The 17,076-nt window shown below is 47.9% G+C and overlaps 1 protein-coding gene across 1 annotated transcript in view; it reads right to left on the reverse strand.

Annotated features, from left to right (window-relative positions):
• Positions 1-17,076, reverse strand: part of SEC22C (SEC22 homolog C, vesicle trafficking protein) — a 375,963-nt gene that overhangs the window by 97,280 nt on the left and 261,607 nt on the right. The window contains exon 6 of the mRNA XM_069647907.1: positions 4,103-4,168. Coding sequence (XP_069504008.1) covers positions 4,103-4,168 — 66 coding nt within the window. The remainder of the gene's footprint in view (positions 1-4,102; positions 4,169-17,076) is intronic.

The raw sequence follows: 17,076 nt of genomic DNA on the forward strand, positions 1-17,076 counted from the left end.
GCTTGAACTGCTTTATCCAGACCTACACCAGGTGAATGATCACAGATTATACCATGACAGAACTAATATGTGTAATTTAAGTGTATACAGACCGACTACACCTTACAAAAAATGGATTTATGTGTTCAGATTGTAGATTATTTTACGGAGGCATAGAAAAGATATAAATAAAATGCAAGATTGACTGCTCCCGAGGAAGGGAACTATCCCGAAACGCTAAGAGCTGATAAAAATATAATATTACTGTATATATGCAAAAAAGTTTTTTGTCTTTACTTGGCAACAAAAAACCAAAAATATATATTTTTCTACTAAGAAATAGTTTGGAAATAATTTCTTAAATTTGAATAATCTGTGCAAAATAGAGGTTCTCTTAGAGGACCTTTTTGTAAGTCTATAAATGATGTTTTTTTCATAAGAGTGCATGACTTCATCCAAACAGTTGATTCGCTATTACAATTATTCTTTTTAGGTTTGCCAATATGAAAGGTTGGATAAAATGATAATGGTTTAATCTATTAGTATTATAATATACAAAGAAACAGACAGATGCAAGTTGCAGCAAGGCGAGCGAATGCAGTGTTTTAGATGCCGAATAATGTGAACGATGGGAAGCTACAAAATATCAAATTCATGAATACTGGACTTTTTAGTCAAACTCTCTGACTTGCCAATTTAAATGTTTTTATTGATTTTATAGTAATGCCAGGCAAGTGTTGCTTGTTGATGATTAAGTAACGATAAATGGCAAAATGGAATGGTTAATCGCTACCGAAATGGGGATTTAAGCTGATCCTGCTTTTAATGAAGACAGGTAGGATTATTTTTTCTTTCTTGTAAACGCACCCTTGCATTCCTCATTAACTGAGTGGTCTATGTGTATGCCAAGACATGGTGTCAAGAAAAGAATGTAGGATGGTAGGGGATGTACCATTAACAAAAACATGGTTAACAGGGTAGTGAACCATAGTAATCAGTGTTCACATTTGTTCGTTTTAAAAATAAAATCAGGACAGATAGAATAAAACCTCAAATTCAGCAATCTTCAGTATCAACAAATAATGTTTGTATTGGGGCAGGACCTTCCTTAATTTAAATTAAATGAACATTTAATACATGTTAAGTTCCATAACACACAGCTTTGGCGTGCCAGCCAATCAGTGTCCTTAAAACCTGGGTTGAGTCCATAGTATAAGCCTGTGTTCCAGGACAGCTGATCACTGCTCACCTCCTACCCACCATTCACCGGGCCCCTGTCTGGAGGCACTGCTGAGGTTTTCCACTGACAGCCTGCCTGCACCCTTCCCACACATCTCTCCCAGCTCCTTTACATTACTCTCACTAAACTTAGCAGACTACGGGCATGGCATTCTTCTACTCATTTCTACCTGCCTCGTCCAACTGCGCTGCCATGGATAGCGAGAAGGGACTTGCTCCCGAGACCCTCTCAATTGTCCATGGCAGCCATGTTGAAATGGCCTGATCTTCCCTTTCACTTTCAAAACACTTAATACCCGGTCAAACGAGCTGGGTGCAAATAACATTAATTATTGCATTCTAGGGTGGCTCGAGTAGTAATGGCCTTGAATCCCTCACCATAAGCCAAACTTCGTTCGGACCAACCTAGACTCCAGCTAGCAGGTCGTTACCACACAAACCCATCTCAGAAAATGGTGCTTAACTTTATGTGAGAAGCCTGAAGGTGTCTCACCCGCTAGTCCCCGGGGACCTGTCATCCAGGTGGTCAGGACATGGCCATCGCTTTTGGATCCAGTTCCTGGGGGTGGACCAGTGCAGGAGGATCACCGGGATGAGGGGTCTTCGGGGAGTGGAAGTGGGACACTGGATGGCGAGATGCGGTATCCCGTTCCCTGTAACACCTTTACCCCATCCTACCAAGTAGGATACTTAGGAACTCAACCCACTGCCCTTCCCAACATGAGTACTTTCTCACAGACAGCTCACTGTGAGAGAAAACAGACTAACACCGAGCCGTATACCTGAAATGTCACTTACAATGGTCAGGCGGGGTAAGGCAATTACTGACCATTACACACACCTGACTTCCATCACACTTCCCCAAACGGATAAAAGGCGGAGCATGAAATCACACTCAGGCAACAGTTCTGAGATGGCAGTTTAATACAAGGCGAAAGACGGCAGAACCGAAGAGGATTGCAAGCAGGGAAGTGCCCTTGACCTTTCAACGAAAGACAGTTACTTTCAGGAACCTTTGAGAATTGGAAACGTAAGACCAGGAATCAAGGCAGAGAAATCCTGCATTATGTGTCGCAGGTACCTGGGGCTCTCCTGCATCGATAGTCAAGGCCGGGAGAATCGTTTGCCGCCGTGGTACTGTCCTTGGCTCCTACAACAAAGCAGTCCCAGTGAAGTCAGCACCGCCGGTGAGTTGGGAAGACTGATACCAGACCTGCCTGGGTTGAAACCAAGGTTGCAAGCAGCAACATTGTATAGTGAAAACAAGAGAACAGTGTGTGAAGCGTATGTGGCAAGAGACGCGAACACATTTAACCTGCAGAGGCATGATTGAACTTTGAAGCCAAGATCTGATACCATAGACCGAGTGGGCCGGCACCATGTGGGCGCTCATTCGCAAGTCTCTGTTGGGTATCCAGCTGAAAGGTGGCAAATGTGAAGAGTGATAAATAATTGAATTGTGAAGTCGAAGTGGTCCTGAAACTGGTCAAGCAAAAACCTATGTAAATTTGAAAGTCTTTGATAGTTGATGAAAATATATATGAAGTTGATGTGAGCCCAACTGAGGGGGATCCGAGATGTGAGGCCGACTGCGGGGGATACGAGATCTGAGCCTGACGGAGGGTATTTGGGGTGAAGCGTGCGTCACCCGAAACAATATCCTATGAGAAATTGGAAGCATAAATAATTTAGGAACATTGTGTTGAGTGGGTCTGATCCCGGCAGAGGGGGACCCGGTGTGAAGCAATAATCACCCGAGGAGGTTTTGTGTCAAAGTGGGTCTGAGCCTGGTGCAGGGGGACCCAAGGTGAATAGTGACTCGCCTAAGAACCTGAGTACTTGCGAAAATCTGAAAGAGCAAAATAACTTATCGTTGGTTTGTTTGTTGCATCAGGCCCTCTGAATGAAGACTTGGGCACGGAAGGCCCTGGTGCTAATGGTTTAACTGTATCTTCGTTCTAGAGAATCCAGAGACTGTGCTAAACTCGAGTGCACCAACTTGTCTGGTGCTGAAAACGTGGGGAAGGGAGGCCAAAGGCCTGAACATCCTGACATATTATCCTGTGAACACTTCTTTCTTTTTCGTAACATTGTTTCCCACACGGTTTGTATTTAGAGTTAAGGATTGGCAATAGGTTTATCAGCATAGACCCTTTTAATTTGACAAGACCCTACTAGGACTGCTTTATTATTATTTGATGGTCGTAGCTTGCTCCCATCTGTAGATTTAGGATTAGATAAGCGTTTTTTCAAACCCTTTTTCTAAGTTCAATGAACACCCTTGAACTGTGGTCACTTGTGTCTGTCTTATTGTTGATACCATGCCTTGCTCACATCTATGACGACAAAAATAAGAGAATTCAAAATTGGCTTTACCTGAGAAATTCTGCCTTCAATCTGCTATGCATTACAATCGAACGGATAAGAGACACGCATAGAAAACATGAAGAGTGTGCCCTTTAGGAAATCCAAGAGACGGGAAAGAGATTGTGTTGAGGGTGACTGAAGCTAGAGTTAACTTGGAGGCCAGGTGGGGAGGAAGGGTTAACGGGATCACCACGCATTTAAGTGGTCACTTGGGTGGAGGGATAAAGTAACAGCGGCTAACAGAAACACACTTAAAGAAAAGGTGTGCTACAGAGACTAGTTTTGTTTCAATATAGTCAAGTCTACTCCTCCTTGGCACGTTTTTCTGGCATGCAAACCTCTGAACCAAGTCTACTTTTCATTGGGATCCATCAAACTATTTCGTCTGTTTCTTCAGATGCAAGTATAACAAAGGGTATTGAGGGTTCACGCAAGATGTAGCAAAAATCAATGTATCGGAAAACATACGCGATTACAATACAATTCCAGGAATAACCTTTAAACAGAATACACTCACCTGAAAAATGCAGCCTACAAAAGATGCGAGAAATGCAGTTACCTTACCCACGTTCTCAAAATCATCCTTGCAAGAAAAACAAAAACATGCGTTAGTGGAACACATGCAGTCAAAAACATTAGCTATTGTGATTTTTTTTAAAAAACATTTTTTCACTCCCCCCCTCAAAGGTGGCAAAGAGTTTTAAAATCCCCCTACAACATTTTCTGAGGCCATTACGTATGACAGAGAGGAAGATAAAAGGGACACAGCAGCATGTTCTTTTCTTTCTGGAAAAGGTAGCAGGGCATGTTTGAGAAGAGCAGATGCAGAGGGTTACATCTAGATTTAAAATAAATAACATTGAAGATCTACTATTAAAGGGTAGTTACTTTCTTAGGCAGCCTGGCATTTTCTATTGACTGATATACTAGGAAGACAATACCTGTGGGACAGAGTTCTATTCTACAATGTTAATGGGTCTTGTACTGCGCACTCTTGTCACTTGCGTAGTCTCTTGGCGCTATCTGTTAAGGCCTTGAGCATTTTTCTTATTTTCCTGGCCTGGTTTACCAGAACTTTACCTAATGAACCCTTAACTAAGGATTCAGCAAGGATGTAAAAAGAGATTATGCCTCGAGAGGCCTTAGGACCATCAGAGCTGAGACGTTGCAAGGTTCACTGTGCGAGTCGCCCCATGAAGCTGGCTATATGGGCTGCACTGCTTTGTGGAAGCCATTGTTCGCCTCTTTGTGGGTGCATTAACCTGGAGGTTGTCCCTATACATTTATTTTTTAATTCAGGTCTCAGGAACAGTGGCCAGTTATTGTTCCTGGATTGATCAACTGGAATACAGCTGTTGAATCTAATATATGGTCATGGCTACTGCCTGCCTACAAGAGCGAGAGCAATAGTTGCAAAAACAAAAATTACCTGTTTGCAAATAGTGCTTGGATTTAAGCCTCAATTCATACCTCAGCGAAAGCCTAGGCACAAGTCTGTGAAACTTAAACATGACAACCCCAGTGTTTGGACTTCAGGAAAGAACTTGAATAAATTCAACTCTGAGAGCAGAGTTGCGTACTGGGCCATGTGAAGGCATCATGAAGTCAGACACAGACAACAGACTTAAAGTTAAACAAACAATCTTTATTAATTTAAATGTCAGGTTGGTTGAAGGCCCAACTTGCCCTATGCTAAGGTGGGATTTCCCTACTTGAACGAAACTGAGGAAAGTCAGAATTCAACTTAATAGTCCGTCTGTGTCCAAAGCCTGTTCTTGCCCTCACAACTAGAACAAACAAATGTGTAGGGATGTCAAAGTCAAAAGAAATATTTTTTAACTCAAAGTTATGAGCTTCCTCCAGCTCACAGCTTTCTCCAAGCTACCCTTCCCCAAGCACAATAAAGTTCCATGAAAAAGAGTCTTGAGTTTTACCTTTCTCGAGTTCAAGGAAATATAGTTCAAAACCAATCCTGGGGTTCCCTTCCTCAAGTTTCCAATAACGCAATCGAAACAAAAGAGGGTTTTGAGACACCGACCCCAAGACAACATACATAGATTTGCCAAGTCTCAGTGTTCCCTTCCCCAATACTTCAATGTCGCACATAGGTTCCTTGCAACTTGCTCCGGTGCACCAAATCACCTTTATTTGGTTTCCTTAATTGGCTTCTGGGTTTAGGGTGTGCTCTTGGGCTCCTCTGGTTTCTCAGTGGCCACCTCTTGGCTCTACCACCCTGTGTTACACACTCATTTTCAAACTGTAGCCTTGTTACTCTGTATTCACTTATTGAAGGTTCGCTGTATGGGTTGCCTCCAGCCTTTAATACATCCAGCTTCAAAGTTTGGATTCATTCCTTGTGCAACAATCATCCAGTGTTGTTCAATTGCAGTTCAGAGTTTAAAGGCAGTCTTATGTGGGTTAATTATATTCAGAATCCAGATTTGAGTATATTTGTTGGGCACATGCATTCAGCACTCAAGGTTTACTGTCTTGCTTCAATGTTAATTTTCCCTTAAATTCGGTATTCAACATGCATTGGATTTCTGTCCATTCACAGTTCATATGCTGTAAGTGCTTTACTTTCATTAATTGGATCAAAGGGAAGGATTCAGAATGTTTTGAGACTTTCGAAAACATGCATGTTCCTTTAACAAGGCACGCAACCACTCTGCTACACTGTACAAGTCTCGGCTCCCATTTAACATTAGCAGTTCATTTTAAGAGCCTTGCGGTTACAGTAATACCGGCTTTCTCTATCAGGGAAACTCACTGGCTAACTTTGAAGTCCTTTTCCATATCGCGCTGGCCACAAACTTGGCGGATTCCTTCCAGGGGCTCTTTCTCCACACCTCAGACACTCTCACGCTCTTGCAGCACTTCGGAAGAACGAACAATCCTTTTGATGGAATGAAGGTTGACCCCATATCTGGTCTCCTTCCGTCGCCTCGCCTCTGCCCCACAGAGCTTTTGGTCCCACTTCACACTCGCATGGATCACCAGCTGCGGTCGCCTTCAGTGTGCTTCTTCGGCTGCAGAAAGGCTCACCACGGCTCCCATCAGTGTCTCGACTCTCACTCACTTTCGTATCCACAACCCTTTCATACACTTGGCTTTTGTAAAAGGGTTACAAGTGTTAATTGTAAGGGAGGCATGGTATCACAAGTATGACACTGACACAAGAGGTACAATTAGTAAAAACCTTTATTTATTTCTTGGGGTTTGAAAACTATAGCTATGATGGGAGTAGTCTCTACCATCAAATAATAAAGAAAACACGGTCCTAGTCAGTCTCTGTCAAATCAAAATGATCTATACTAACAAAACCTAATTCTTGCCCTATCTCTTATACAAAAAGTGTGTAAAGTGGAATATGTATGCAAAGGAAAATCAGTGTTAGAATATAAGGAATCAAAGTGGCTGAGTCAGCTCTCCTCCCCATGTTAGACAGCACGTAGTAAGGCGGTCCCTGTAGACAGGATGACACTCTGGCTCAGGTTCATTCGGGCTCAGACGTTTTCCTGATATCGAAGACTTTTGAATGTGCAAGGCTTTCACTACAGACCATCGAAGGACCACTTCGGCTTTCCCCTTCAGCTTGCACTATTGTGTTATTTCCCCCAGGGTCTCTTGGTCTGGGTAGTTCAGTATCATAAGCACAAAAACTTACATATTCACTTTTCAATTCACCTTTCGCCGGGGTCAATCTTGATCATTACACTTTTTTAAAGTTCATTCACTTTGTTGCTTTCTAACAAAAACATTCCACCTTTCGCAGAGACTTTAGAGTGGGCAACTTCCTTTCTCCGGACAACTTTGCTACTCTGCATCACTAGCTGTCATGTCCACTGTCAGGGGCCACAAGCTGTGCCACAAGCAAGCTCCCAGAATTACTCTAAGGGCCTCAAGACTTCAGCAAAAAGGCTCCTGGAGCCAGTCCTGGCGCATCTGGCACCAGGCTCTTATACTGTAAGGAGATACTTACCAGGCTTACTTTCAATTGACTACATGGGTCTTTAAATCCAACATGGAAGCACCCACACAGCCTAGTCCTTAAGAACCAAGCCATGCGGTCTAGTGTTTTGGGTGTGGCAGGCCTGGAACTACTTTCCTTGGTACTTCTTTACCTGGGCTATATAAACCACACCCTGACTGCAGAACACGCTTTGTGTTATTCTGCAACTAGCAGCGTGATGCTCACCGTGTCCAGCTCCTGGTATTCAGCATCTTCCTGTAGTCCTGCAAGAACAAGAACAAGATTATTCTGTCTTACCTGAGAATAAACCATCCAGCACTCAGCATCTCAACCAGGCTGCAATCTGTGGAAACTGAGAGAAGACCAAGAGAAGAAGAAACATCACTCACCTGTGAGTACTAGCTTAAGGACGACCGGCGAACAGCTATCACAGCTGCTGCTCGAACATCGCGGCCTTCAATAACGAGAAAAGGAAAAACAAAATTAGAACGCGCGCACTTCCAAAACATCGAATTCCATCGCGCTACGCCGCGCTTCCATCCGGAGCACCACAGCAACATCTGCAAAGGAGAAAGAGACATATTCAGGTTCGCTTTCAATATTAAAACATCGCACAGCTCTGGACTTAACTTAACGGATTCCGGGGGCCAGTTTTTAATTGCGCTCTCCTCCACTCGCAGCACCACAGCTGCCTGTGAGGAGAAGAAGAAGAAAACACAGGTTAGCTTTAAATGACAAAGGCGCCGCGCTTTGCGCTTTCTCTTACCTAGAAACGTACCTCTGCATCCGGCAACGTCAGCATCAAGACCTTCACACCTGAAAAGAAGGAGATAAAGACATTAACGAATTCCCACCATAAACAGAACAAAGATTTACAATTAACAAACCTACCTGCCTACCAGCAGATTAGGGGTCACAGCAGGCCTGGGCCCAAGGAAGGCATACTGCACCAGTGAATCAACTCGGGCAGCTCGCCAACAAACTCCAAGCGCCCCTGCACAAGAATCGCAGGACGGATAGCTCACACTACAAATAACTAAGGTGAGAAAAAACCCAGCGGGAAGAGGATCGATCAGAGGGAGGTGGGAGATTCACCTATTAGAGACAGTTATCACAAATCCTCCCTTCTGTAATTGCAGATTCATTATTCAGCACTGGGCAACTACGCATCCAGGGTTCCAGATCTCAGAACCTTCCAAATGCCCCCAGGGATATCAGGTGAGCGTAACACTAGCTTCACAGTTATCAGTAATTTAAAGTTCACCACAGGTCTGCCTTCCTTCACGTCTCATCCACACGAGGCAGCCTTCAATTGTGAGATATACTGTTGCAACAATCTTTCCTTAACACACACCAGTCTTTCATGCCGCTCGCCAACTCACTGGATGTGTGCATTCCTTTCTTGTCTTTGCCGTTTTAATTCACGAGTCAAGGTTAATACCAAAGGTTTGGCCTCGCCTCCCCAATTCTGTCGAACACCCGGTTGAGTCACTGGTGTCCTTGAAACACAATGTAGTCTTCTTGTCTGGGATTTGGCCTTATCCAAGTATTTTTTACGGTTCTTTGGAGACAACAACCACCTGCAGACAACTCCTGGGTTTCTGTACCCTTTGCTCTCGTCCCTCTATCCATCACTCTGCTCCAGTAGGTTGTTCTGCTGCTTCTCGTGTTCCACCTTGCTCAGAGTGTGCCTCTATGTTCCGCCTTTTATCCGTGTGGGAGAGCTAATGGGTATCAGATGTATGTAATTAAATCAAGTGCCTGACTCTGAGTCGCCCTCTTCCTCAGCCCATGTTTGTGCAGAAAGGGGGGGGGGTTGGGACATTGGAGAATCTTTTAAAATTGGAGGGATCATGGAGACGAGAAAGGGGGGAATACTGCGTCTCACCATCGGTCGCCTCACTACCACTCCCGAAGACCCCTCACCCAGGTGATCCTCCCGCACTGGTCCACCCCCAGGGTCTGGATCCAAAGGCGATGGCTGTGCCCTGGTCACCTGAGCGAGAGATCCCTGGGGACTAGAAGGTGAGACACCCTTTGGTTTCTCAAAGAGTCCTTTCTCTTAATGGCCTAACCATAGTTAGGCTGATTAGTGAGACATGCCTGGTCTTTGCAAAGGTACTGTCATGATTTCTGCCCCCCGCCCTCTGAGACACCAGGCTGGAGCCAGGCCACGATCCCCCTATATGACCCCATCTCCATCCTACCAGAGACCCACTTGGAGTCAGACCGGGCGCCTGCGGCGCCAGGCCCACACATAGCTCTAAAAATCACTTGGTATTGGGCTTGTAATGTATTGTGGGCAAGATGGATGCCCCCACATAACCCATTTCCTTGAACTGAGTATGCGGTCTAGCCTTTTGGGTGTGGTTCAACCCGGGGCTACCTGGGATAACTCGAGGCTATTTAAACCACACCTGAGCCGAGAAACACGCTTGGCGTTTCTCTGCACCTGCAGCGTGACACTCATCGTGCTTGGATCAGTCTCTTGAAGGCCTTTGCCTTTCCTCCGCATCCCGCGCACCTTCAAGAACAAGAACAGCATTAATATTATACTTACCTTGAAGAGCATCCAGCTTCCATCCATCGCTCCTCCGGTCCTGCGGGCAGCTACTGCAGTGTCATCTCCATCTCGGCACGCCGCATCCTAGGGGAGGATAAAAGAACAGAAGAAAAGACATTAGTAAGCATCCTTCATATCTTAGCTTACTCGAAAACTATAGGAAGAGTCAAACGTTTTCCTGAACTCAAGCCGCTCGAGGTAACTTCAGCTCCGGAGCATTCCAGCGACCTGCAAGGGGAAAAGACATTCCAGGGTAGCAAGGAAAGTATAAGGAGGCACCGCACATCGCGCTTTCTCACCGCACCTTACCCTCTCAGCCGGCAGCCACGCTGGGATATTGCAGCACCTGAAAGGGACACAGAGACAAACATTGCTCAATACAGGGAAGAGCGGTCAGCATCGCGCTCTCACTCACCATTAGTGCTTGGCCCCCCTCAGCAGCACAACGCCATGTCCGACCCCCCTCCAACACCTAAGGGAGGAGAGACACGTTATAGAAGGGACAAGAATTTAAAGGACAGTACATAAGAATCATTCAACCTACCGGTCGGGCTGAAGTTACCACAAGCCCAGTCCTTTGGGCCCGCGCCAGTGAAGCACCTAGGCAGCATAGAGCCCACATCAGTCGACTCACCCCTGCACCGAAGGGCAGGACGGAGAGCGCACTACACAAGAAAGCAAGGTGAGGAGTGGACAAAGGGGAAGGTTTGGTCCCCAAAGGAAGAGGGGGTCAAGCAAGCAGAGACAGTAGAATTAAACTCTGGCAATCCTGTGTTTCAGGCCCAGTCTCCAGTCGAACAATTCCAGGGAAGGGTTTGAGGTCGTGGGAGGTCCAAACAGGCTGAGTGGCATCCCCGTGGATACCAGGTGAGCGTTATAGGTACTCCTGAGGCCCTCTTCCTCATCTCAGTACCAAAGTGGTGTAACTGCATGTTGGTGTGCATTACTCTCAGTCATCTCTTCCTCATCCCAGTACTGTCAAATGTCCTATGAGGGAAAGTGAGGGGAACATTCTTTTAATAACCCATAAAGGTTGGGGGAGGGCTAGGTTTGTCATCCATAGGAAAAGGCGAGTACCATGTTGCGCTCAAGGTTTGCCCACTCCCAATCATCAAGGACCCTCCACCCAGGTGATTATCCCTCGTTTATCCATCCCCCATGGTGAGGATCCAAGAGTGATGGCCTTTCCCAGGCCACCTGTGAAGAGGATCCAGGGGGAGTAGGAGTGAGAATACCCTCAGATTTCTCAGAGCCAGCAATTTCCTAAATAACTAGATGGTCTGCAGCCTCACCTTGGAGAGGAGTACGAATCAGGATGCACAGTAGAAGTCACCAACCCAACGAACACTTGTGAGGAAGCTCTGCTGGCACATGTACTTTTACAAGAACTGTTCTGATGGCAAAGCTCTGGCTATCAACTGCGGACACTAGACTTCTACCAACCAAAGGGAATAAAGTGGTGTGTGGGAATATGTGAGAAGTGAACATTTTATGTACTCCACTTGCACATTACTGCATTATAATATTCAGCAGATGCTGCAAACTGCCACGTGTAAACAACTGTTTCTTGCTTGGTCCAGGCGAGGTTTCAGATTTTAATGTGCATGTCTTTGCAATGAAGGCTTTTTTCGCCTAGCATGTAGTAATGTTCAACTTCACATCTCTCGCTGCTGGCATGATTCCTTTTTGGCATATGTAAGTATATTTTAGGCTCCCGCTTTCTTAGAAAAAGCGGCATTATCAGACAGAAGTCATCATATTACAAGTGTTCTCGCCTGCCTCAGAGCCTGTGTGAATCATTGAGTATATTCACCTTCACTAAACATATTATGATGTACTGTCCTCCGACACCAATGACTAACATGAAAGAATGCAGCTGGTATCAAAGGCTTTTATAGAGGGACTTTGCTCCCTGTTAGACACAGTGGGCCTCATTACAGGTCTGGCAGTAACCCTGCCGGTGCTACCGGCGGGTTGCTGCCAGGCCGGTAATAATTTACCGGCGCCTGACCTCCCGGTGCCACCGGCTCCTTACGAGTCAAGCGCTGGTATATTTGTTAATCCCCATTCCCATAGAGTCCGATAGGACTCTATGGGACTAGGGACACAGGAGCATCAGTGCTCCCGTGAAGAGTCTGCCTACCATGGTGGCTGCACCAGACCTGTCGGGTATAGTGACCACGGCAGGCTGACTCGAGTTTGCTGGTCCGGAAACGAGGGTGCTGGTGAGCTTACCAGCACCCTTGTTTCCTGACCGGTGAATTTATAATGAGGCCCACTGTTTTAGCACGATTCCTTGCCCTGTCTGACCACCCTCTACCATTAAAATGCATGTGTTCCTTTGGGTATAAGAACACAGTGCATAGAGGGAGGGGGATTCTCACTTGCACCAAAGTCTCGTACTGCTGTTGGTTTGTTTTTGTTCTGTTATTGCTTTTTCACAAATAAACTGTTCACCAATCCACTGGAAACATGTGTGCTCGTTTTTTCCACCACAAATTTGGTGCCTTAGACACTGGATTCCCTGCTGCTCTGCAAACTGGTGCAGGGGCCACTGGGCGCACGTTCCGGTGATCCCCATGGGCCCAGGAGAGATAATTTTGTCAGAGGGGAGAGCTGGCCGGAGCACCCAGAGAGAGCAGGTGCAGAAGAAAGAGCCGACAAAAAATCGTGGATTGGTGAACACAGCTAATTTTGTCAGTGTATTGCCTGGCAGTCCTCAACTTGGAGGGGGTTTGGGCCTCATGTCTACACGGAACAGAGCTCCAGCAAGACATTTTTGCCAGAGCGCAGCTCAGTCTTGTTCCGGTCCAATTCCTCCCCTGTGCATGGGGGATTGGAGGGAATTTCAGTGGGCTGGCCCACAATTGCAGGGGCAGCCTACAAAATGTCCCCCATGGTGGCAGAACATTACTGCTCCCCTGGGGGGCCAATATGGGGGTATTTTCTACCATTTTGCCAACCCTGCGCAGCAGCAATGGCCACTAGACCCCCGTGGATTCCTTTCATGGGAGAGGGAGGGGCCACTCACCAGATAAGTGGCCCTCTCCTTCTCTGGACCACAAAGGGATGGGGCATGCCATTTTTGCCCACCCTGGGGGCAGATCAGCAGATTGCTGCTGATCAACCTCTATGGAGTGTAACATTTTATATGTGTTTTTTTTATTGTTGGTGCATGGGCAGTGCTGGAAATGGACAAGATTTACTGGGGGAACTCTCACCCCCCAGCTCCCTCCACCTAGATGGAGCAAGTAGGCCAAATCCATCCCATGGAGTGCGGGGAGACAGACGGACAGGCCACCCTGGCCTCCGTGTGCAAGTCAGCTGAGGTTCTCTTGTCGGCAAGGCACCCTGCTTATGGGGGAAAAAAAAGTTGCCCTCACAGAATAGTGCCCCCAACAGGCCATGCTCTGCTGGAGCATTGCGTGGGGCACGGCTTTTGGCCGGCGTGGGGAGGGGCAGAAGTTTTGCCATGGAGCCCAGCTGGTGCAGCGAGAACTAAGTGGAGTGCAGACAGGACCCAAACACACTGTCTACAGTAATCCGCAGGAAGGTGACTAAGCTTTCTTGTAATCGTGTACCCTGGGTGACAGAGGGGGAGGTCTGTGCAAAAGCACACAGGCTCTTTATAGACCCAACTGGAGAAAAATGTCAAATTGACGCCCATCCAGACTTCCAGAGTAGCCCAGCCATCTGGTCCTGCCATTCAATCCAATCGGGAAATACCAGATGGCTGGGCTTGAAGAGCGGCCACCTGGTAGTGCAATGCATTCCAATGGGCGTGGACAGAAAGGGCCTTTGGTCCCCTGGCAAAGGACTGGCAGGCCCCGCTGGGATTGGGGACCCACAGGAGAGACAGGCGCCCAAGGCCGGGGTTATCACCCCTGGCCGTTCTGGAGATCTTGCTGGGCCGCACTGCAGCTTTTCCCTCCGGGGAGGCATGGGGACCCCACCGGGGATCCCTGGGTCCGCCAGTGAGCTTGTGTAACGCTCACCTGGTTCCCACAGAGGCGCGGGTGTGGTCTGGATGGCAGTGGCCTCTTCGAAGGAGATGTTCAGCACCCTGAAGATGGAGTGGGCTGGGTTCCCAAATCCGGCTTGTCTGGCTCGGATGAATACCCTTCTGTGAGCGAAAAGGAAGGGTTAATACTCTGCGGGTTTTGTGTTGATCTCCCGTTCCCCTTCTCACCCTCCTTGCAACCCTTCTGTAATTCCCTGTGGAGACTCACCTTAGGGATTGAAAAGGCGAGCTCTCCATCCTGCTTCTGATGCAGGGGCGCGTTGGGATCCAGTTACGTCACTGGATAGTAGTTCGAGTTCGCTTGTCTGTTCCGGTAAGTACCGTAAATGTTTATGGCAAGCTTGAGTCTAAACTGTTCCTCTTCTCTTTTGCAGGTAATGGAAGACTCCGGGCTGAGGGCGGTTTCCGTCGAAAACCTGATTTCAGGTGAGTTTTGGTGTAGGCCCACTACTGTCTTTTCCTTTCTCTTTTCCCTTAGGGGCCGGAGTTCGAGAATGCCGAAGAAATGGAGCCGGTACGAAGCAGAAGCTGAGTCCGACCTGTAAGTTGGTGAGTTTAAAATAGTTCGTTTGCTACAGTTCTTGCATTCACTAATGTGATGTTTGCTTTTTCCCCATAGGGGCCGGGGTGCTGAAATGCCCAAGGAATGGCATCGACCCGAAGGTAAGAAGAATTAGCTTGGCGGGTAAGTGCTTCTTGGTTATTTTCCCCTTCTCACCTTGCTTTCTTCTCTTCGTCTCCCCGTAGGTGCTGGAATGCTGCAGGAGATCCGGATGGGCGTCGCAGAGCTGAAGGCGCCACGTGTAGGTAAGAGAAGTGCGCCGAGATGTATGCGACGCGGTGAGTATTTAAAATGATGTCCTTTTGCAGGAACGTTGGCGCGCTGAAACCGGAATGCAGCTTTAACAGGTAAGGTTTGTTTTCACCTGTTTCTTCTTCCCTTTTCTATCCTTAGGTATTTCCAGGATGCTGGCAGGCGTGGTCGAGGACTGGAGCAGGAGCAGGCACGGTGAGCGTCCAGCTGCTATGAGCAGAACAACGCGAAGCGTGGTTTGCTGTCTGGGCGTGGCTTAAATAGCCTTTCAAGTAGTCCCAGGTATGTACCCTTCCACTGAAGGTATGTATCCTGCCACCAGCCACTCCCGTGTAGTTAAGTAGTTCCTTTTTCATCTGGAAGTTGTAGAATGATCTGCCAGGTAAGGAAATTGCAGCATGGTCTGCCAGGTAAGTTTGCACCAAACACTATTCCTTCCATATCTTGTATGAGCCTGGCGCCGATGGTGCCAGGACTGTTATCCCTTATGAGCCTGACGCCAACGGCGCCAGGACTGAGTCCAAAGAGCCCCTATCTGGGGTGGCTGGGACTTCCCTAGTATACATGTTGCCTGCCTCTGAGGGTGCCGGGCCCTGTTTGGCCCCTTGGAGGTAGGCATCATGACAGCTTGGGGACGGTCGACCTACATGGGAGACAGGTGCCCAAGGCCGAGGGCAGCACCCACAGCCATCCCAGAGCTCTTGCTGGGCCACGTTAGAGCTTTTCCCTCCAAGGAGGGATGGGGACCCCGCTGGTGCTCTCCGGGACCACCGTTGGGCTGGGAGACAGACTGTCGTCCCACGTGTGAGGTAGGGACCCAAAACCGTGGGAAGCACCCCAGGTCATTCTAGAACTCTGGCCGAGCTGCGTTAGAGATTTTCCCTCCAGGGACAGACGGGGAGCCTTGTGGGGATCCTCAGGATTTCTGCTGTTCTTGGTGAAGGTCGACCCACATGCGTGATAGGTGCCCAAGGCCGGGGCAGCACCGCCAAGGTCTTGGAGCTCTGGCCAGGCTTGCTTTACAGTTCTGACCCTACTGGGGTTTACCGGGATCGCCGCTGATCTTGGGGACGGCAGACCCACATGGGAGACAGGTGCCCAAGGCCAGGGGCAGCAGTGCTGGCCATCCTAGACCTCTGGCTGAGTGGAGTTAGAGCTTTTCCCTCCAGGGAGGGACAGGGACCTTGCCAGGGCTTCCCAGGGCCAACACTGGGCTTGGAGGCGGTCGACCAACATAAGAGACAGATGACCAGGGCTGGCAATATCCCCCTACCCAGTCGTCCTGGAGTCTTAACCATTTAGCCCGTGGGGGTGCCTGACACTAAAACGATTTTCCTTGTGGCCTAGTGGTCTTTGCAGCTTCCCAGTGGTGGCGAAATGGGGCCTGAACCCCAATCTTGCCCCCACCCAGGGAAGCAGCAAGTATCTGCTGCTCCTTGGGGGATTCTTGAAGGGGCTGGTCCACAGGAACAGGGCTGGGTCCCTGATGCCCCCAAGCGTGCCACTCTGGAGTGGAATGTTGTTTTGTGTTAATTGGTGCAAAACAGCACCAATTTGCCCCCAAAGGAGGGAAAACAACATTATGCCATCTTGCTGCAATTGTTGGGGGTGGACACCCACAAAATCAGTTCCCTGGTGGCCTAGTGGTGATTTCTGGTCGAGGATTGAATGATCCTCGACCAGCAATCTCCTTGAGTGAGTGCTCACTGGAAAGCCTTTCCAACGATCCTCACTCAAGGAAATCAGGCTAGATATGCCCAAGCAGCACGCGGACGGGTGTCTGCTTCATTTACATGCTGAAGCCTTGCGGCCTGTAGTGTCATTTCCTGTTGACGGCTGTCACAGGCACGGAAGGGGAACTCTTCCCCTTCTCAGCATGGGGGTCTGCAGTATCAGAGCTCCTCCAGGGGGGGTAATCTGCCCCCTCAAAGGAAAGTGCTGAAAAGGACGAGATTGCTCATCCTCAGACTCCAAAAGGTAGTGCTGAGAATGAGCAATCTTGTCCTTAGTGTTAGGACTGATTTTCTATACTCTGGCCTGGTGTACAGATGTATAGACGGCCAACCTATATTGTGACAGGAACAACTCTGGGAAGCTGTAGCCAAACCAGTTTAGGTAGC

The sequence above is a fragment of the Ambystoma mexicanum genome, chromosome 2q, assembly GCF_040938575.1.
Source record: "Ambystoma mexicanum isolate Mex_15411 chromosome 2q, UKY_AmexF1_1, whole genome shotgun sequence".
Lineage (NCBI taxonomy): Eukaryota > Metazoa > Chordata > Amphibia > Caudata > Ambystomatidae > Ambystoma > Ambystoma mexicanum.